Source organism: Hemiscyllium ocellatum, chromosome 22, assembly GCF_020745735.1.
Source record: "Hemiscyllium ocellatum isolate sHemOce1 chromosome 22, sHemOce1.pat.X.cur, whole genome shotgun sequence".
NCBI classification, from domain to species: Eukaryota; Metazoa; Chordata; class Chondrichthyes; order Orectolobiformes; family Hemiscylliidae; genus Hemiscyllium; species Hemiscyllium ocellatum.
In genome coordinates, this window is record NC_083422.1 from 57,794,941 (window position 1) to 57,818,041 (window position 23,101).

At 42.5% G+C, this 23,101-nt stretch overlaps 1 protein-coding gene across 3 annotated transcripts in view; it reads left to right on the plus strand.

The window, feature by feature from the left end:
- Window positions 1–242: 242 nt before the first annotated feature.
- Window positions 243–23,101, plus strand: part of sfxn3 (sideroflexin 3) — a 58,516-nt gene continuing 35,657 nt past the window's right edge. Inside the window, exons 1-5 of one of the 3 annotated variants that reach the window (XM_060842268.1) lie at window positions 243–380; window positions 6,402–6,573; window positions 17,853–18,023; window positions 19,434–19,532; window positions 21,132–21,207. In XM_060842268.1, the coding sequence (XP_060698251.1) occupies window positions 6,410–6,573; window positions 17,853–18,023; window positions 19,434–19,532; window positions 21,132–21,207 (510 nt within the window). In that variant the 5' untranslated portion in view covers window positions 243–380; window positions 6,402–6,409. Of the gene's footprint in view, window positions 389–6,401; window positions 6,574–17,852; window positions 18,024–19,433; window positions 19,533–21,131; window positions 21,208–23,101 lie in introns of all 3 variants that reach the window. The other 2 variants (XM_060842266.1, XM_060842265.1) reach the window with 2 other exon arrangements.

Sequence of the window (23,101 nt, forward strand, 5' to 3'; positions counted from 1 at the left end):
ATACACTGCCCTTGTCCCTCTCAAAGACCACACCCACAACCCGGAGTCCTTGACCTTGCCGAGCTGAGGTCATGAAGAAGCAGCCAATCAGAGCGCGTGCTCCGGGGTGACGCCCCTCTCCCGGCCGCTTTCCCGATCCTGCTGACCCCGCCTCTATACCTTGCCCCGCCTCCGACTGGCGTCGATTGGTCAGAGCGGAGGCGGTTGCGCAGTGGAGTGGTCTGTCAGTCAGATCACGTCCCTCCCCCTCCCACGCGCCGCCGTGTTTGGCTGCGGCGAGGCGCGCGAGCGCTTCCCGGAGAGAGACCGAGGAGTGGGGAACCGAAACCGGGACCACCGAGACAGAGACAGAATAACCGGGACCGGGGAGAGACCGGAGTGTGAGTGAGTGAAACCGTCACCGGGGGGCTGAGGGAGAGAGAAACCGAGACCGGCGAACGGGAGAGAGGGAGAGCGAGGGCCCGAGCGGCCGCCCGCCTCTGTGCCGGTGCCGGTGCCGGTGCCGGTGCCGGTGCCGGTTGTGAGTGTCCCGTTTGGCCCCAGAGGTCAGGGTGTTCCCCACTGTTGGTGAGGAGCCAGTCCGGAGTTACCGTTACTCCCTCTCCATCCCCCCCCCCCCCCCGTCCACCCTCCATCTCTCCCCCCCCCCCCCCCCCGTCCACCCTCCATCTCTCCCCCCCCCCCCCCCGTCCACCCTCCATCTCTCCCCCCCCCGTCCACCCTCCATCTTCCCCCCCCCGTCCACCCTCCATCTTCCTCCCCCCGTCCACCCTCCATCTCTTCCCCCCCCCCCGTCCACCCTCCATCTTCCTCCCCCCGTCCACCCTCCATCTCTTCCCCCCCCCCGTCCACCCTCCATCTTCCTCCCCCCGTCCACCCTCCATCTTCCTCCCCCCGTCCACCCTCCATCTCTTCCCCCCCCCCCCGTCCACCCTCCATCTCTCCCCCCCCCCCCGTCCACCCTCCATCTTCCTCCCCCCGTCCACCCTCCATCTTCCTCCCCCCGTCCACCCTCCATCTCTTCCCCCCCCCCCGTCCACCCTCCATCTCTCCCCCCCCCCCCGTCCACCCTCCATCTTCCTCCCCCCGTCCACCCTCCATCTTCCTCCCCCCGTCCACCCTCCATCTTCCTCCCCCCGTCCACCCTCCATCTTCCTCCCCCCGTCCACCCTCCATCTTCCTCCCCCCGTCCACCCTCCATCTTCCTCCCCCCGTCCACCCTCCATCTTCCTCCCCCCGTCCACCCTCCATCTTCCTCCCCCCGTCCACCCTCCATCTCTCCACCTCCCCGTCCACCCTCCATCTCCATTCCCCCCGCTGTCCACCCTCCATCTCTTACCCCCCCGTCCACCCTCCATCTCTTTCCCCCCCGACCACCCTCCATCTCCATCCCCCCCGCTGTCCACACTCCATCTCCAACCCCCCCCCGTCCACCCTCCATCTCTCCTCCCCCCCCCCGTCCACCCTCCATCTCTCCTCCCCCCCCCGTCCACCCTCCATCTCCTCCCCCCCCCGTCCACCCTCCATCTCCACCCCCCCCCGCTGTCCACACTCCATCCCACCCCACCCGTCCACCCTCCATTGCCCTTTCACCCTTCATCCCCCCTTTGCTGTGACCGCCATGTCCTGACACTAAGAGGATCTACCCACAGGCTGATGCCCAGTTAGTGACCTATTTCCCTCACCACTCCTCCTCACTAACTAAGTAACTAACATTCAAGGTCACTGGTAATGCAGTGCCTTGTCTTGGCTGAGTATTACGGCTGTGTATTTAATCTCAGTAATGGATTCATTTGTGCTCTTGGTTATTAACTTTTCCACGGAGCAAGGATGTGTGCATTGCATCATGTGTTTCCTCTCACATACCAGCACTTTTGTACTTTGTGCTTAGGGACCAGCAATATTGAAATTATTTCCTGCTTATCTTGCTGGTGAACTTCCCCAAGGGATGTCTGTTTGCATTTCTCAATTGCCCTAATAGCTTAACCACTGTGTTGGCCATGGTGCTTTTTTCTGACTAAAACCAAGAACTGTGGATGCTGAAGATGTGCTGAGTTCCTCTGGCAATTTCTGCTTTTTGTTTCTCCTCTGAACTCGACTGAAGAGCATGATCAAAGCACTAAAGTGAGTCATTCTTTGCTGGCTGTATTGTTCAAGTTAAATATCACCAACACCAGGTTATAGATTTTTAACTTTGTACACCCCAGTCCAACACTAGCATCTCCAAATTATAGAACATAGAGAGGTACAGTTCAGAACAGGTCCTTGGCCCACAATGTTGCGCTGAGGTTTAATCCTAATGTAAAAAAATAATAACGTAACCTATGCACCCCTCAACTCACTGCTCTCCATGTCCCTGTCCAGCAGTTGCTTAAATGTCCCTTAAATGTCGCTTAAATGGATTGTTGAAGTTCCTCTGAAATTGTTTGAATGGATGTAATATCTATGTGTAAACCTGAAAATTTTAAGGTTCAACGACAAATATGTGGATTCTTGACTCAATACTCACCCCGGCCGCCCAGTTTTAGGAAAGATATTATTAGGCTGGGCAGGGTTCAGAAGAGGTTTACCAGGATGTTGCTGGGTATGGGAGTATTGAGTTATAAATATAGGCTGGGTCATTTTTCTACTGGAGCATAGAAGGTTGAGAGGTAAAGAAGTTTGTAAAACAATGAGGGGTATAGGTTGAGTTGCCTTGTCCCTAGTCTTGAAATTCCATATCCTAGGGAAATGTTTTTTAAGATGGGAGGAGAGAGAGAGATTTTAACAAAGACACTGGCAAATTGTTTACATGGAAGGTGGTTCACGTGTGAATGAATTTTGTGCGGAAGTGGTGAATGCGGTCACAGTTACATGTTTATAAGGTGTTTGGATGGATACATAAATAGGAAAAGTTTGGAGGGAGATGGGCCAGGAGCAGACAGGTGGAACTAGTTCAGTTTGGAATTATGTTTGACATGGACAGGGTTTGATTGAAGTGTCTGTTTCAGTGCTGTATGACTCTATGACTGTATAAGAGATTTGAAATTCCGTAGGATCTGTGAATAGTACTATTACAATTAGCTATCACTACTAAGTAATGTTGTCTTGGGTTTTAAAAAATTAATTTGACTAGGGCTATAAATAACAAATAGATACTTGCATAAAACAAAGAGCTGTAGGTGTTGAGAACTGAAACAACAAACAAATTGCTGGAGAAACTCAGCAAATCTGGCAAATGTTGCCAGACCTGCTCATTTTATCCAGCAATTTCTGTTTTGTGTTTCAGAAAGATACTTGTTGATTACGTGGAAGTATTAAGAGGATGATCCTACAAATAGATACTGATATGCGGCTGGCATTCACTAAAACATTTTTGCTAATGCCTTTTGATGAATGTTAGTTGAGTGCATTCAAATAGTTTGCTTTTCATTTTCAGTATTTTGATAGCTACCAAAAGGAAGATCAGACAAGCAGGAGACTAGAAGAACACAGCAAGCCAGGCAGCATCAGGAGGTGGGGAAGTCGACGTTTTGGCTATAACTCTTCTTCAGAAATGTTGACTTCTCGACCACCTGATGCTGCTGGCTTGTTGTGTTTTTCCAGCCTCCTGCCTGTCTATTTCGGATTATGTGTTAAGTTGGCAGGATATTTTACTGAGATAGATTTAGTTTGTAGAGCCTCCAAAGAGTAGGTATGCTTAAATTAGCTGGCTGCACTGTTAAATTTATTTGGCAAGTAGTCAATTAGTATGAAAAGAGTATTCCTGTTATTGACATCTTTTATTTGATCTTCAATATGTTTGAAGAATGCTGCAGGCATACTTGGCAGCATGTTTATTTGATTGTCTTATTTGATTTTGTACAATCATGCTTTTAATTTCCTGGTTAAACGTCAAAGGGTGTCAGTACAATATCTTGGTTTTGCAGGCGCTCAGAGATTGTACCTCAATTTGATTTTTGAAGTGGGTCAGTGTTGGATTATGAAAATTTTCTGTATTTGAGAGAAAATACTTTCATTTCACTTTTACTGTAAACCTATATTATTTATGTTCCTCTTTTTCTACTCTTAAGAAATTTGGCTCTAAATAAATAGTTTGAACCCCAGTTTATTGTTTTCAGAAATATGAGACCATAAACTTATGACATATTCAATAGAGTAAATACAGTTTCTGTTTGGTTTCTTTATTCAGTTACTCAACAATTGGCTGGGGAAAAGGGCATACCATACAATTGAAATTTCTTTTGTTGAATCTGCACAAACCACTCCAAGTAGGTCATTGCTCTGGATAACTGAAACATCACTTTTTTACTTCTGTGCGGTAAAGGTCAACGTTCTATCCATGGTTTAATTGCTCAGTAGCTTAGAGTTTGAGCACGTAGACACACAAATCCCTAGACTCTCCACATTAAGGAAGTATTTCCATTGGTCTTTATTTATATCCAAAATGAAAAATTTCACATTTTCCCATGCTGATCTTTAGCAATTTTCAGATAAAGCACTTAGCCTTTATCTGACTCTTCATAACTAGCAGTTCCCAGTCCCACTCAGTTTGTTGCATTTCTAAGTCAAAAGGTTATGGGTTCAATTCCAACTCCTTGCGCACAAAAGTCTAGACAGATTTCTGTACTGCTAATACTAACTTGAATGAATTTTTTGAAGAAGTGATGAAGAGGATTGATGAGGGCAGAGTGGTAGATGTGACCTATATGGAAGGCATTTGACAAGGTTCCTCATGGTAGACTGTTTAGCAAGGTTAGATCACAAGGAGAAATAGCCATTTGGATACAGAACTGGCTTGAAGATAGAAGATAGAGGGTGGTGTTAGAGGGTTGCTTTTCAAACTGGAGGCCTGTGACCAGCGGTGTGCTACAAGGCTTCGTGCTGGGTCCACTGAATTTTGTCATTTTACATAAATAATTTGGATGTGAACGTAGGTATTGTTAGTAGGTTTGCAGATTACATCAAAATTGGACAGGTAGTGGACAGCGAAGAAGGTTACCTCAGAGTACGATGGGACCTTGATCAGATGGACCAATGGACTGAGGACTGGCAGATGGAGTTTAATTTAGATAAATTTGAGGTGCTGCATTTTAGAAAGGCCATTCAGGGTCGGACTTATTTTCTTAATGGTAATATCCTGGGGAGTGTTGATGAACAAAGAGACCTTGGAGTGTAGGTTCGTAGCTCCTTGAAAGTAGAGTCCAAGGTAGTGAAGGAGGTGTTTGGTGTGCTTACCCTCATTGGTCAGTGCATTGAGTGTAGGAATTGGGAGGTCATGTTGTGGCTGTACAGGACGTTGGTTAGGCTACTGTTGGAATACTGTGTGTAATTCTGTTCTCCCTGCTTCAGGAAAGATGTTGTGAAACTTGAAAGGATTCAGAAAAGACAAGGATGTTGCTAGGGTTGGAGGATTTGAGCTATAGGGAGAGACTGAATAGACGGGGGCTGTCTTCCCTGGAGCGTCGGAAGCTGAGGGGTGACCTTGTAGAGGTTTATAAAATCATGAGCATGGATAGGGTGAATAGCCAAGGTTGTTTCCCTGAAGTGGGGGAGACTAAAACCACAGGGCATTGGTTTAATGTGAGAGGGTCAAGATTTAAAAGGGATCTAAGGGGCAACTTTTTCATGTAGAGTGGTGCGTGTACAGAATGAACTGCCAGAGGAAATGGTGGAGGCTGGTACAATTACAACATTTAAAAGGCATCTGAATGGGTATATGAATAGGAGGGGTTTAGAGGGATGTAGGTCCAATGCTGTCAAATGGGACTGGATTAATGTAGGATATCTGGTCGGCCTGAATGAAGTGGAGTAAAGGGTCTGTTTCCATGCTGTACATTTCTATGACCCAGTATGCTGGACATGTGAGTATTAACGTCTTGATCTGTGTGTGCAAGTACTTAGTGCACTTTATTTATTATGTACATATGTGTTGATGCTAAAACATGGTATTTACATCAGAAATTGAAGGTTGTGGAATTTGACTAACTAATAGTGAAATTTTAAACATACAGGGAATGGTGGAAAAGTTCAGCAGGTCTGGCACCACGTGTGGAGAGAAAGCAGAGTTAACGCTTCAGAGTTAACCCTGAGTTCTAAGGAAGGTTCACTTGACCTGAATTGTTAACTCTGTTTCTCTCTCCACAGATGCTGTCAGGTGTGTTGAGCTTTTCCAGCAATGTCTGTTTTTGTTTCTGATCTACAGTATCCACAGTTGTTTTGGTTTTTGTTCAGTGAAATTTTAAGAATTGAGATATCACGTTTTACGACCTTTGCTGGAAAACAAAGTAAATTTTACTTGTGTTTAATAATGATAAATCCTCAAATTTTGAAGACCTTGTTCAAAATATTTTGCACTTCATTGGAATTATCTTTGCTTGCGACAGTTTTCCATTGACTTTTTTTCAATTTTCTTTCCTCAGTAAAAAAAATGTCTGAAAAGTTGAGGTCTGATATTAATTTAAAGGAACCACGATGGGACCAAACGACCTTCATGGGGCGAGCCAAGCATTTCTTTATGGTGACTGACCCTCGCAATGTTCTACTTTCCAGTGAAGCATTAGAGGCAGCGAGGACCACTGTGGAGAACTACAAGTAAGATTGTGGCACATAATATTGCATGGTGTCATGTTAATACCTTCCTTTATGAGTTAAAAAAAGTCTTTTTTTTAAGTAACAAAAAAAATTGATGAGGTCCTAGGGAATGTTGCTGAACAAAGAGACCTTGGAGAGCAGGTTCATAGCTCTTTGAAAGTGGAGTCGCAGGTAAATAGGATAGTGAAGAAGGCGTTTGGTATGCTTTCCTTTATTGGTCAGCGTATTGTGTACAGGAGTTGGGAGGTCATGTTGCGGCTGTACAGGACATTGGTTAGGCCACTGTTGGAATATTGCGTGCAATTCTGGTCTCCTCCTTATCGGAAAGATGTTGTGAAACTTGAAATGGTTCAGGAAAGATTGACAAGGATGTTGGCAGGGTTGGAGGAATTGAGCTATAGGGAGAGGCTGAACAGGCTGGGCCTGTTTTCCCCGTGGCGTCAGAGGCTGAGGAGTGACCATAGAGGTTTACAAAATTATGAGGGGCATGGATAGGATAAATAGACAAAGTCTTTTCCTTGGGGTCGGGGAGTCCAGAACTAGAGGGCATAGGCTTAGGGTGAGAGGGGAAAGATATAAAAAAGACCTAAGAGGCAACCTTTTCACGCAGAGGGTGGTACGCGTGTGGAATGAGCTCTCAGAGGAAGTGGTAGAGGCTGGTACAATTGCAACATTTAAGAGGCATTTGGATGGGTATATGAATAGGAAGGGTTTGGAGGGATATGGGCCGGGTGCTGGCAGGTGGGACTAGATTGGGTTGGGATATCTGATCGGCATGGACAGGTTGGACTGAAGGGTCTGTTTCCATGCTGTACATCTCTATGACTCTGAATGCAATGGAATCCTAATTATTTTTCTGTTCTACTCAAGGATCTTTTATCCTTCTGTTTTGTTTTTTAGGCTCTATGTAGATTATTTTAGCAATCTGGATGGACATATTTATAAAATGAACTTTTGCTGTTACTGTCTTTTCAACAAAAAATGTTGCAGCCCTTTTTATTTGTGTGTTTTACTGCCAATATCAAGTTGTCCTAAAACTGTTGTAATACTGTTAAATTGCAGAACAAAACACACTCTACTCCTCTTCGATCTGTGTGTGAATCACAGCTTCAGGTTGTCACTGAGCCATATTTTCCACTTGGGCACATCCATGTTCAGATTAAGAGTATTCTGCCATATGGGGTGGCTTTTGCAGTATCAATCATTTGCCTACTAGCAATTGGCTCAACACTACTGAAGTTAATTTGATGTCGGATTCTTGTTATTGGATTTTAATCCTATCAGTTCGGGGAAAAAAATAAAACTCATAAATCCAGGTTTGTTCCATATTGGAGAGCCTATCTCTTGGGTGATCCGAGGAAATCCCAAGCCCTAGTGCATGATTCACATTTGTGGTTTATTGAAGTAGTTGGCATTTAAATCATCAGTTGTCTCCACTCCTGTGTGATTTTGGTGTGATAGGTTTCTGAATCCAAAGTGTTTAAATCAGACCAAGTAAGAGCAAATCAAGTCAGAGGTTTCCAGTATGGAAACAGGTCCTTTGGCCCAACTTGTCCATGCCATCCAGTTTTCACAACAAACCAGTTTCCATTTGCCTGTGTTTGGTCTATATGCCTCCAACCTATCCCATCCATGCACCTGCCCAAACGTTTCTTGAAGGACAAAATTATACTTTTCTCCACTGCTACTTTTGGCATTCTGTTTCAGACACTCGCCACATTCTGTGTGAAAAAAATTGCCTCATTCCCCTCTCACCTTGAATCTATCCCCTCTAGTTTTAGACAACCGTATCATGGGGGAAAGCTTTTGGCTATCTATCTTATCTATGACTCTCATGATTTTACAGACCTCTATAGGTCACCCCTCAGTCTCCTCCACTCCAGGAGGAAGAATGTCCCATACTATTCAGCCTCTCATTAAAACTCAAGCCATCCAGTCCTCGTCATATTTTAGTAAATAATTTCCGTACTCGTTTCTAGTTTAATTATGTCCTTTCCTAAAGTGGGGTCAATTTGTTTGGAGAATTAGGGTGCTATTTCAGATAGATAAGGTAGATCCATTTGGATCTGGTTCTGGCACACTTTTGGTGCAAGTAAGGCATCCTTTGGGAAAAATAAGTAATTCTTTAGAGAATTCATGTGCTCTTTAGGTCTGTGAAAAGACAAGTTTGTGTGTAGTGTATAACTAATTTGTATCGTCAAATTGTTGGAAATGTTCAAGATTTCAAATGAAGTTCTCAAACATTTAAATCTCCAGGCCCTTTCATCTTTGGAAAGAAAGTCTGGAAAATGTTGGAAATGGTTCCTTTGCTATTTCACTCTCTGTTGACATTAGCCTGTGAATTTCTGTTACTGAATTAGTGCTGCAAAATGGATTTCACAAGGATCCATTATCATAGTGGGTTGCCTTTATTTTGCAGGTAGATTAACAAATACAGGTATTATTTGGACTCTTTATATGGTTCTAATATTTAATATATTTAACTTACATGAAATGTTTGTTTCAATAAGGCTTTATTGAGGTATTAAATATAATCAATGAATGAGTGTTTTTCATCAATATAATGAAGTCAGTACGCTTAAATAAAAACAGAAAGTGCTGGAGTAGAGAGAGAAGAAGTGTTTGAAGTCCAGTCTGATTCTTCTTTGGAACAGAGTTTGACAACAAAGTCAGGGTTAGACCTGAGAGAACAGAGTTAAACAACTTCAGAGGAAGAGAGGTTAGATTGGATGGTGGCAGTGGTCGTGAAAAATTAGGTGGCTGATGCCGACTGTCCTAGATTAAATGTTCAAAGATAGGTAAAAGGCCAGAGAGTGCGAACAGTGGAGACCGTCTGAAAAGGTCCATGGAGTAGTGAGAGGACTCCTTCTCAAAGAAGTTGGCGCAGCCGCAGAGAAGATGAAAGAAGAGTTCACCATTGTGTCGGGCCTAAAATCCATTGAGGGGAGTGTGAAATGATAAGACAGTCCTTTGCTGAGCACATTGTTCTGTGTCTGAGAGAGGAAGGTCAGAGGGTGTGGTGAATATATGATGAAATGTGGGATGAGGAAGAAAGAGTCAGTGGGTGGAAAAAAGGATCTGGAGGTGTATCAGTACCAATGAGTGCTTGGAACTTGTATTCCGTAACAAGCTGCAAAAGGGTACTTCACATCAGTATTCACTAAGGAGAAGGACATGGATGATGGTGAAGTTAGGGAGCAGTATATTGATATTAAGGAGGTGGTGGTATTGGGTGTGTTGAAAAACATGAAGGTAGGTAAGTCCCCAGGGCCTGATGAGATCTGTCTCTGAATACTGAGGGAGGTGATTGCTGGAATCTTTGCAGAGATCCTTGTATTCTCTTTCGTCACAGGTGAGGTGCCTGTAAACTGGAGAATAGTCAATGTTATTCCTTTGTTTAAGGAGGGAAACAGGAATAATCCAGGAAATTATAGGCCAGTGAACTTCAGTGGTAGAGAAATTATTGGAATAGATTCTTGGGGACAGGATTTACTAATATTTGAAAAAGAATGAACTTATTAGGAACAGTCAACATGGCTATGAGCAGGGATGGTCCAGTCTTTCAAATTTGATTGAGTTTTTTAAGGAAGTAACATGGATGTTACTAAAGCATTTGACATAATCCCAATGGTAGGTTGGTCCAGAAAATTACTTCAAATGGAATTCACAGTGAGTTGGTAACCATAGCACTTGGAACAGTACAGCGAAGGAAAAATGTGCTGACCATGACACCAAATTAAACTAATCATTTCTGCCTGCCCTTGGTCCATGTCCCTCCATTCCTTTCATATTCATGTGCTTGTTTAAAAGTCGCTTTAAATATCCCTATCGTGCCTGCCTCCACCACCACCCCAGCACTGCGTTCCCGACTCCTATCACTCTGTATGTAAAAACAAAACCTTGCCCCTCATCTCTCCTTTGAACTTTCCCCCACTCACCTTAAATGTGTGCCTTCTAGTATTAGACATTTCAACTCATGAATAAAGACTCTGATTGTCAACCCTATCTATGCACCTCATAATTATATAGACTTCTGTCAAGTGTTCTGAGTTTTTCTAGCCTCTCCTTATAGCTCATGCCCTCTAATAAGATCATAAGACATTGGAGCAGAAATTAGGCTATTCAGGCCATTGAGCCTGCTCCATTATTCAATCATGGCTAATAAGTTTCTTAACTCCATTCTCCCACTTTCTCTCCATAACCCTTGATCCCCTTGATACCCAAGAACCTGTCTATCTCGGTCTTAAATGTACTCAATGACCTGACCTCCATAGCCTGCTCTGGCAATGAATTCAGCGTATGTCAGGAAGAGAATCCTTAGAAGAGTAGAAAGGCAGTAGGAGTATAATTAATAGGGAAATCAGGAGGGCAAAAAGGGGACATGAGATAGCTTTGGCAAATAGAATTAAGGAGAATCCAGAGGGATTTTACAAGTATATTAAGGACAAAAAGGTAACTAGGGAGAGAATAGGGCCCCTCAAAAGATCAGCAAGGCGGCCTTTGTGTGGAGCTGCAGAAAATGGGGAGATATTAAATGAGTATTTTGCATCGGTATTTACTGTGGAAAAGGAAATGGAAGATATAGACTGTAGGGAAACAGATGGTAACATCTTGAAACATGTCCATATTACAGAGGAAGTGCTGGATGTCTTGAAACGCATAAAGGTGGATAAATCCCCAAGACCTGATCAGGTGTACCATAGAACTCTGTAGGAAGCTAGAGAAGTGATTGCTGGGCCTCTTGCTGAGATATTTGTGTCATTGGTAGTCACAGGAGAGGTACCAGAAGACTGGAGGTTGGCTAACATGGTGCCACTGTTTAAGAAAGGTGATCAGGACAAGCCAGGGAACTATAGACCAGTGAGCCTGATGTCGGTAGTGGGCAAGTTGGAGGGAATCCTGAGGGACATGTATTTGGAAAGGCAAGGACTGATTAGGGATAGTCAACATGGCTTTGTGCGTGGGAAATCATGTCTCTCAAATTTGATTGAGTTTTTTTGAAGAAGTAACAAAGAGGATTGATGAGGGCAGAGTGGTAGATGTGATCTATATGGACTTCAGTAAGGCGTTCGACAAGGTTCCCCATGGGAGACTGGTTAGCAAGGTTAGATCTCTCAGATTACAGGGTGAACTAGCCATTTGGATACAGAACTGGCTCAAAGGTAGAAGACAGAGGGTGGTGGTTGAGGGTTGTTTTTCAGACTGGAGGCCTGTGACCACTGCAGTGCCACAAGGATCGGTGCTGGGTCCTGTACTTTTCGTCATTTATATAATTTGATGTGAGCATAAGAGGTATAGTTAGTAAGTTTGCAGATGACACCAAAATTGGAGGAGTAGTGGACAGTGAAGAAGGTTACCTCCGATTACAACAGGATCTTGATCGGATGGGCCAATGGGCTGAGAAGTGGCAGATGAAGTTTAATTCCGATAAATGTGAGTGCTGCATTTTGGGTGAGCAAATCTTAGCAGAATGTTTGCACTTAATGGAACGTCATAGGGAGTGTTGCCGAACAAAGACACCTTGGAGTGCAGGTTCATAGCTCCTTGAAAGTGGAGTTGCAGTTAGATAGGATAGTGAAGAAGGCGTTTGGTATGCTTTCCTTTATTGGTCAGAGTATTGAGTACAGGAGTTGGGAGGTCATGTTGCAGCTGTACAGGACATTGGTTAGGCCACTGTTGGAATATTATGTGCAATTCTGGTCTCCTTCCTATTTGAAACCTGAAAGGTTTCAGGAAAGATTTACAAGGATGTTGCCAGTGTTGGAGGAGTTGAGCTATAGGGAGAGGCTAGTAGATGGGACTAGATTGGGTTGGGATATCTGGTTGGCAAGGACAGGTTGGACCAAAGAGTCTGTTTCCATACTGTACATCTCTGACTCTATGACTCACCCCTCTCTGGCTGAAGAAGTTTTTCCTTATCTCTGTCTAAAAGGTCTTCCCTTTATTCTAAGGTTATGCCCTCATGCCCTAGTCTGTCTTGTAAATGGAAACATCTTCCCAACATCTACTTTGTCCAGGCCATTTTGTATTCTGTATGTTTCAATTTGACCCCACCCCCACCCCCCGCTCCCATTCCTCCTAAACTTCATCCAGTATAAACCCAAAGTCCTCAATGTTAAGATTTTCATTTCTGGGACCATTCTTGGGAACTTCCTTTGAACACAATCCGGAACCGGTACATTCTTTCTGAGATATGGGGCCCAAAACTGTGCACAATACTTCAAATGTGGTCTGATGAGAGCCTTATACAGCCTCAGAAGTACATCCTTGCTTTTGTATTCAAGTTCTTTCAAAATAAGTACTATCATTGCATTTGCCTTCCTAACTGCTGACTCAACCTGCAAATTTACCTTGAGAGAATCCTGGACTCGAACTCTCAAGTCTCTTTGCACTTCAAATGCAAGTCTCTATACAGACAACAAGCAAAACTAATGCCATTTACAAAATACCATGCAAGAACTGTAATGAACACTACACTGGACAAACAGGCAGAAAACCAGCCACCACGATATATGAACGTCAACTAGCCACAATACGACATGACCCTCTCTCATTAGTATCCTTACATACAGATGAGGAAAGACGTCACTTCGACTGGGACAACACATCCATCCTAGGACAAGCCAAACAGAGACACACGAGAATTCCTGGAAGCTTGGCATTCCAACCGAACTCTATCAACAAACACATCGAGTTAGACCCCATCTACCATCTCCTAAGAAGAACAGGAAATGACATCACCATAGAAAATGACATCACCAACCCAAAGAAACCTGAACATAGAAAGCAGGAATTATCAGCAGTGCTTTGCTCAGAGGTCCACTGAAGATGTTACCTAGTATAGTGACAAAGCGTCTGAAAATGAACCTTTCAGCTCTGAGCAAACCTACATCCAGAACCTCAACTTGAGCTACAAATCTTCTCAAAACTTGATAAATTATTTCATTATCCACCACCATTTATGATTACTTGTGGCAGGATTGCAGAGCTCAGACAAATTTTATTTGTGTTCAGTAGAGTGTCGGAAGCTGAGGGGCGACCTGATAAAAGTATATAAAATTAAGAGTGATTAGATTTAGATTAGATAAGATTACTTCCAGTGCGAAAACAGGCCCTTCGGCCCAACAAGTCCACACCGACCCGTCCAAGCGCAACCCACCCAGACCCATTCCCCTACATTTTCCCCTTCACCTAACACGATGGACAATTTAGCATGGCCAATACACCTAACCTGCACATTTTTGGATTGTGGGAGGAAACCGGAGCACCCGGAGGAAACCCACACAGTCACGGGAAAATGTGCAAACTCCACACCTGAGGCGGAAATTGAACCCAGATCTCTGGCGCTGTGAGGCAGCAGTGCTAGCCACTGTGCCACCGTGCTGCCCACGGTGGCATAGACTTGGTTATGGTGGATAGTCGGAGTCTTTTTCCTAGGGCAGAAATGTCAAATGCTAGGGGCACAGGTTTAAAATGAGGGGGGCAAAGTTTTTAAGAGAGGCATGCGAGGCAGGTTTTTGTTTACAGTGAAGGCAGTGTGTGCCTGGAACATTCTGCCAAGGGGAGGTGGATGAAAGAGATACAAAATCCAAAGTTAAAGAGGCATTGAGGCAGATACATGAAAAAGCAGGGAATAGAGGGATATAACCCATGTGCAGGCAGACTGGATTAATAAAGAAAGATCAATGAACAAAGAACCTTACAGCACAAGGAACGTGCCCTTCGGCCTGCGCTGATCCAGATCTTCCTCCTAAACCTGCCGCCTATTTTCTAAGGATCTGTATCCCTTTGCTCCCTGCCCATTCATGTATCTGTCCAGATACACCTTAAATATCGCTAATGTTCCCATTCTTACCACCTCCACTGGCAATGCATTCCAGGCATCCACCACCCTCTGCATGAAGAACTTTCCATGTATACCTCTCCTAAACTTTTCCCATCTCACTTTGAACTCGTGACCCCTAGTAATTGAATCCTCCACTCTGGGGGCAAAAGTTTCTTGCTATCCCCACTGTCTACACCTCCCGTGATTTTGTAGGCCTCAATCAGGTCCCCTCACCCTCCTTCTTTCCGATGAAAGTAATCCTAATCTACTCAACCTCTGTTCAAAGCTAACACCCTTCATACCAGGCAACATCCTGATGAACCTCCTCTGCGCCCTCTCCAAAGCATCCACATCCTTTTAGTAATGTGGCAAACAGAACTGTACGCAGTATTCCAAATGTAGTCGAACTAAAGTTACACAACTCTATCATGCCCTGCCAACTCTTGTACTCACTACCCTGTCCAATGAAGGGAAACATGCTGTATGTTGTCTTGACCACTCTACTGACCTGCATTGCCACTGCCAGGGAAAAATGGACCCGAACACCCAGATCTCTCTGTACATCAATTTTACCCAGAACCTTTCCATTTACAGTATAGTTTGCTCTTGAATTGCATCTTCCAAAATGCATCACCTCGCGTTTGTCCGGATTGAACTCCATCTGCCATTTCTCTGTCCAACTCTCCAATCTATCTACATTCTGCTGTATTCTCTGACAGTCCCCTTCACTATCTGCTACTCCACCAATGTTGGTGTCATCTGCAAACTTGCTATTGAAGCAACCTATGCCTTCTTCCAAATCACTTATGTATATCATAAACAACAGTGGTCTCAGCACAGATCTCTAAGGGACAACACTGGTCATAGGTCTCCATTTTGAGAAGCTCCCTTCCACTACCACTCAGAGAACTGGTTGGGCAACAGGACACAATCTATCTAGCTAGAACACCCTGGACCCTATGTGACTTCACCTTCTCTATCAGTCTACCAATGGGAACCTTATCAAGCGCCTTACTAAAGTCCATGTCTATCATATCTACATCCCTTCCTTCATCAATCAACTTTGTCACCTCGTCAAAGAATTCTATTAGGTTTGTAAGACATGACCTTCCCTGCACAAAACCATGCTGCCTATCACTGATAAGCCCATTTTTTTCCAAATGGGTATATATCCTATTTCTAAGTATCATCTCCAGTAGCTTCCCTACCACTGACATCAGGCTCACCAATGTAATTTTCTGGATTATCCCTACTAACCTCCTTAAACAATGGGACAACATTAGCAATTCCCCGGTCCTCTGGGACATTTCCAGTGTTCAAGGATGCTGCAAAGATATCTATTAAAGCCCCAGCTATTTCCTCTCTTGCTTCCCTCAGTAACCTGGGATAGATTCCACCTGGACCTGAGGACTTGTCCACCTTAATGCCTTTTAGAATGGACAACTCTTTCTCCATCCTTATGCTGACTTGAACTAGAGTAATTAAAGATCTATCCCTAATCTCAGCATCCGCCATGTCCCTCTCCTTGGTGAATACCGATGCAAAGTACTCATTAACAGTCTCACCCATTTTTCTCTGACTCCACACACATCTTTCCTCCTCTGTCTTTGAATGGGCCAACCCTTTCTTTAGCTACCCTCTTGCTCCTTATATATGAATAAAAGGCTTTGGGGTTTCCTTAACCCTGTTTGCTAAGGATATCTCATGACCCCCTTTAGCTCTCTTAATTCTTGGTTCTACATTCCCGATATTCTTCCAAAACTTCGTCTGTCTTTAGTCACCTCGACCTTATGTACACATCCTTAATTCCTCTTCACTCATCTCACAATTTCACCTGTCATCCATGGTTCTCTAATCTTGCCATTTCTATCTCTCATTTTCACAAGAATGTATCCCTCCTAAACTCTGATCAACCTTTCTTTAAAAGCCTCCCACATATCGAATGTGGATTTCCCTTCAAACAACTGCCCTTAATCTACATTCCCCAGTTCCTACTGAATTTTGGTATAGTTGGTCTCTCTCTCTCCGGTTGCTCGCGCGCTATTCGCTCGCTCACTCTCTCTCTCTCTTGCTATTCGCTCGCTCTCTCTCTCTCTCTTGCTATTCGCTCGCTCGCGCGCTCTCTCTCTCTCTCTCTCTCTTGCTATTCGCTCGCGCTCTCTCTCTATTCGCTCTCTCTTCCCCCCCCCCCCCCCCCCAAATTTAGCACTCTTCCTTGGGGGCTATCACAAACAACAGTGGTCCCAGCACAGACCCTGTTGGACACCACTGGTCATAGGTCTTCATTTTGAGAAGCTCCCTTCCACCACTACTCTGTCTCCTGTTGCCCAACCAGTTCTCTGTCCATCTAGCTAGAACACCCTGGACCCGATGTGACAAATGTGAGGTGATGCCTTTTGAAAGATGCGATTCAATAGCGAACTAAACAGTAAATGTAAAGGTCCTGGGGAACATTGATGTACAGAGCGATCTGCCTGTTCAGGTCCATTGTTTCCTGAAGGTGGTAACGCAGGCCAGTAGAGTGGTTAAGAAGGCATAAGGCACTCTCGTCTTTGTCCATGAGTATTCAATGGAATTGTGATCACTATTCCCAAAATAATCCCCTACTGAAACTCCAACCACTTGGCTGGGCTCAATTCCCAACACCAGGTCCAGTATGGCCCCTTCCTGAGTTGTACTATATATTGCTGCTCTATAAAACCTTCCTGGATGCTCCTTACAAATTCTGCTCCATCCATTCCTCTAACACTACATGAATTCCAGTCAATATTGGGGAAATTAAAATCTCCTATCACCACCTCCCTTTTGCTCTTACATCTTTCTATGATCTTTCTGCATATTCTCCTTACAGATGCTGCCAGACTTGAGATTTTCTAGCATTTTCTCTTTTGGGAATATAAATGATGGTTGCTCTAACACTTAAAGCTCTATGAAAAAGCCTATCAAATCAAAACGTCAAAATTTTCCGCAGCTAGAAAAATGGCCAAAATATGCAAAAAGTCTTAGATTAACAAGCTGGAAAGAAGTCTTCAATTATCCATGAAATTGCAGCTGGAATTTGCCATCTTCCTTTTCAGTGAGTTGTGATAATTTGACTCCTGAAGAGTTGCCTCTTCACTCAGTTCTTTCCCTGGTTGGTTTTTGCTGCTGTACATCTCTGGAACTAGCTTGTTAATATACACTCACCTAAGTGTAACTGCGCACTTCACATGGAAAATCAGCGACAGCAATCAATATAGAGCCCTGAAGAAGGGTCACTAGAGTCAGTGTTAACTGTGCTCCTCTCTCCACAGATGCTGCCAGACCTGTTAAGTGTCTCCAGCAATTTGTTTTTTTTCTTCCACATGCTGAACTCCAAACTAAAGACCACCATGGGTCCCCAGTGTGTATTAATTCTGTGATGGCTTAGTTTTGTATTGCTTTGCACACAATTTCAGTGTTTTTGACTTTTCAGGCATGGCAAAGTCCAACCAGATCTGACTGAAGATGAGCTTTGGAAAGCGAAGTACATCTATGATTCAGCTTTTCATCCAGATACAGGCGAAAAAATGATTCTGATTGGACGGATGTCTGCACAGGTTCCAATGAATATGACCATCACTGGTTGCATGCTGACATTTTATAGGCAAGCTGATATTTGATAAATTCTAAGTATAAAATAAAAATTAGTTGGTTTTTAAAATAAATTTAAAAACTGGATGCCAGTGTCTTTTCATAAGCAGTTTATAATTCACTGATTATGTACATATATTAGCAACAAAAGAGCCCAGTATTTAGTCAGGAATAATGGTCATGGAGTGAGCAGTTAGTCTGTAGTTTATTAACTATATGGCCCAATGACATCATCAAAAATTAACTACCTGATGAAGGAGCAGGGCTCTGAAAGCCAGTGCTTCCAAATAAACCTGTTGGACTATAACCTGTTGTTGTGTGATTTTCAACTTTGTCCATCTCAGTCCAACACCGGCTCCTCCGCATCACGTTCTATTGGCAGTTACAATGAAGTCGATGTAAGTGGATCTAAAAGTTCTTGCATTTTTGATAGTGTTTCAAAGGGCACCTCATGATACCCCAAAGTGGCTTACACCCGTACTATATGTAAACTGGGCCACCAATTTGAATGGAACGAATGCCACTAACAGTAGGAAGACAACCAACTTGTTAATAATTTTTGTAGTTTTGGATATTGGGTTCTGAGAGAATACTCCCATTTTTCTTCAATTAATACCATGAAATCTGTTACATCCAAGTCGTAATAAGTTGGCTTCTTAAACATAATATCTGATCCTGAAGATATCGCCTCTAATAACGCTGAATACCTTCAGTATTTCAGTGCAGTGTCAGTCTAGATGGTGCTTCAGCCTCTCAGCACAGTTTTTATATATTTAAAAAATTATGCTTAATTACCTCAGAGAAGGAGTGAATATTGTCTTGGCTGTGCTTATTTCTTTGAGCAGAAATTTAATTCTAAAAGTGCTTTGAATTCATTTCATTCATTCTTTGAGTTTAATTTTGTTGAATAACCAAAACCCAGAGCATTTTTAATGTGCTGCTCCTTCATCAGGTGGTTGATTTTTGATGATGTCACTGGGCATTATAGTTCGTAGACTACAGACTAAGTGCTCACTCCATGAAATGTTATTCCTGACTAAATATTGGGCTGTTTTGTTGCTAATGTATGTTCAATCAGTGAATTATAAATTGCTTATGTAACTTATGTATTGTTCACTATGATTCACTTTTTGCTTGAGCTATAACAGTGTTGTAGAAAGAATTACACATGAATCATGACGTAATGGCCGATCATCCTGGCCTGTATTCCTGATGAAGGGCTTTTGCCCGAAACATCGATTTTACTGCTCCTTGGATACTGCCTGAACTGCTGTGCTTTTCCAGCATCACTAATCCAGAACCTGGTTTCCAGCATCTGCAGTCATTGTTTTTACCTATCCTTTCATATGTGTCTGTATATTTAAACCTACTCCTCTCAACATGGGATATTGCTTGTGTTTTCACTTTGTTCTTTATTTGACAGGACCACTCCAGCTGTAGTCTTTTGGCAGTGGGCCAATCAGTCTTTCAATGCAATTGTTAACTATACCAACAGAAGTGGGGATGCACCGTTGACAGTGGGGTAGGTAACTCTGGATCATTTCCATGGGCAGTCGTGATTCTTCATAACTATCTCCTGGGATACTGATTATCAATTCTTATTAACCACTGTAATGAAATATTTAGCTATTTATCTTTATGCAAACCTTGAATTATTTATGCGTTTGAAATAAATGGCTAAACAAAAGTGTACAAGTAAAGGAAATTAAATTTTATTTGCTAATGGATGTGCTTCTGATGTTTTTGAAAGTAAAATGCTCTAGTTCATGTCAGCAATTTTACACACTGCATTCTTTCTATTTTCAGCCTTAATTATTTTCACTAATCTGAACAATTTCAGCCATGTCTAATTGTTACAGTCCTGTCAATATTTCGGAATTGTTTGTGAGAAAAGCCATATATTAGTTCTATCGCATGAAATAGCAGTGTCACTGCCTCTGATCCAAAGGCTCTGTGTTTGAGTCCCAGTCCGAGACTTTGTGGTTAAGGAAGGTGCATTCATAACACAACTATATAGTTTTAGTGTCAACCCCAAAGCCTTCCAATACATACCAATGGCAGGTGGCAGAATGGGAAGGACTACTGGTCAACCATGTGATCGAAAGAACACTAGAGCCTCTACCATTAAACACAACACCATCAAGAATTTTACCATAGCAACTTGGACCCTGAGTAAACTGTAATATGCGCTGTTGCATGAAAAAATTGGAATGCATAGTAGTGTGATTCTAAAGGTCTCTAATTTAACTCACTTTTTTTTCTGCCTGAATTGTAAGATATGGCAGAACAGGTGCAATTTGGAGAAAATAACTTGTAGAAAATCATCAGTTTACTTTTTCAAAAAATGATTGAGCAGGAGACTAAATCCATAAAGGCTTGTGCACTGCCAAATTGAAGTGAGCAGATTACATGAGGAGTTAAACCCATCTATACTAATACTACACTTTACTACAAATCTTCAAAAGGACACAGACTCAGAGCATAGCACAGTGGCTCAGTGGTTAGCACTGCTGTCTCACAGTGCCAGGGACCAGGGTTTGATTCCAGCCTAGGGCGGTTATCTATGTGGAGTTTGCAAGTTCTCTCCATGACTCTGTGGGTTTCCTGTAGGTTCTTCAGTTTCCGACCACAGTCCAAATATTAGGTGGATTAGTCATGCTAAATTGCCCATAGTGTCTAGGGATGTGCAGGCTAGTTGGATTATCCATGGGAATGCAGGGTTACAGGGATAGGGTAGGGGGTGGGTCTAGGTGGGGTGCCATTTGGAGGGTTGGCATGGACTCAATGGACTGAACAGCCTGCTTCCATGCTGCAGGGATTCTATGATTATGTGTAAGTGTCTACTTCATGCATATCATGCTAAAATTGTTCGTTAGTACTGAGCGTGGATTTTGAGCTGTGGCTGCACTGTTTACTCAACTGAAAGGGAATCTACTCTGTATTCTGGGAACTGAATTAAAGTTCAAGTTTGACACTGTGGTATATTGGTCAAATGTACCTCTTGATTCCAAACACTAAAACCAACTTTTAAAAAAAACTTGATCTGATATTATCTAACTCTGAAAAGTTAAGATTGTTCTATTTTCATTCTTAATGTTTACATTTCTGTGGACTTTTGCAGCCAACTGGGTACTGCATATGTCAGTGCAACAACAGGTGCTGTTATCACAGCCCTTGGGCTAAAGTTACTCACTAAGGTAATATCGTTAATATATTGATTTAAAACTGCTAATTTTGCAAATAACATTAAAATTATGGTTTTATTTTAATAATTATTTTGTTCTATGTCATTTTTTCATGCATCACTTAACAATTTACATAACTTACCGACTCTGTTCCTTCACAATCACTGAGTCAGAAGTGCAGAACTTGCAACTTAGCACAACCATGGAACAATATATCACAAAGGCTGCTGCAATTCATGGTGAATGCAGAACATGCAGTAATTACCAGCATTACCCTCCATTTGAAAAGAAATGCTATTATGATTAACAGTGATATAGCAATGATTGTTAAAATAGCACAAATAGTAATTTGTGTGACCCTGTGAGATTAGATTAGATTTAGACTTTATTGTCACGTGAATTCAAGTAAAAAAGATCAGTGAATAGTCTTCAATTTTGCTAGACACTATGCCATCTTAGATATCAATATTTAAATACAAAAACTTAAGAGCATGTAGAAAGAAATAAGGAGCAAAGTTAAACATTTCAGTCCTTCTGAGTATTAAGTTTAAAAAAAAGAAATAAAGCTAAAAGTTTAAGCATTGCAGTTACCTAATCTCTTAGACTAATTATTGGTTGGTTTGTTTAGTGCAGGTAAGCAGACTTGCGCTTTGTAAAGACTTGCTGATAGATTCAGTAGTGCTAATGGTGATTTATTTCAAACTTGTGTGTATATTGATAGTTTAAAAAAGTTATTGCAATTATTCCATGTATCCAATTGAGTAACAAACCTCAAAAAGGAGGCAGATCCAGTGTTAGTACAGTCTTGTACACATCGGCAAATAGGTCAGAAACATTAATGGCTGGTTAAGAGAAGAATCGGTGACATTATTTCATCTTTAAGTTTAATTGCTCTAAGGTCAGTATAGCGTCAATATTTTGAAAGATCTACTTGGTATCAATTCCTGTACAAGTCTGATATTTACTGTTTCCTTGTATCAAACTAAAATTAATCCTTAAGGTGAAAACAGAGAGAGAGAGATCCCTTTTCTCTATAATTAACCAACAAAATCCTAGGAGTGTGAATATTTACATTTGATTTCTGGAGGGATGTGATTTTATTAGAAATTAATTGGAAAAATTCATTACTCCAATTTTTGGAACTACTAAGGAAGTTTAATTACTTTTATATGATGATGTGACTAGTTGAACTTTATGTACAGCATGTGTCATCGTAGAACATGGAATTATAACAGAGTTCCTGTTGTCAGTTATGTCTTGGAATATTTTGCATTGAGATTAAATATTTGCAAAGAGGTTAGGAAATAGGAGGCAGTCAGACTGAAGCATAGAGAAAGCATTTATGCAGAACAATCAATGCAGTAATTTGGGAGCAGCTTACTAACAGTCTGCATTTGCCAAACAAAATGACAGGGTACAGACAGAGAAGCAAAAGCTGTAAATAAAAATACCAGAAAATGACAAAGCACATGACTGAGGTAATTCATTTGGAATCCATTCAGTAGCACCACAGTAATGCACATGACTGAGGTAATTCATTTGGAATCCATTCAGTAGCACCACAGTAATGCACAAAGACTAGTCATTACATCAGACCATTAGTTATTATTCCTAAAATTCCTATTTGATCTGTGATCCTGAAGGCTATTGTACTTGAGGTATATATACATCAACCATTTAAATGAGTTGAGGGTTTCTACCTCTACTGCGTTTTCTCTGGAAGTGAGTTCCAGACCGTTACCACACTCTGGGTGAAAATCTGTGATCCCTCTGCAATGGTAAAGAAGCCCTATCCATCTACTCTGTCTAGACTCTTTACAATTTTGTACATCTCAATCAAATCTCTCTTCAGCTTCCTCTTGATCGCATTTCCCAAGCTCTCATAAATCTTCTCTGCACTCGTTTT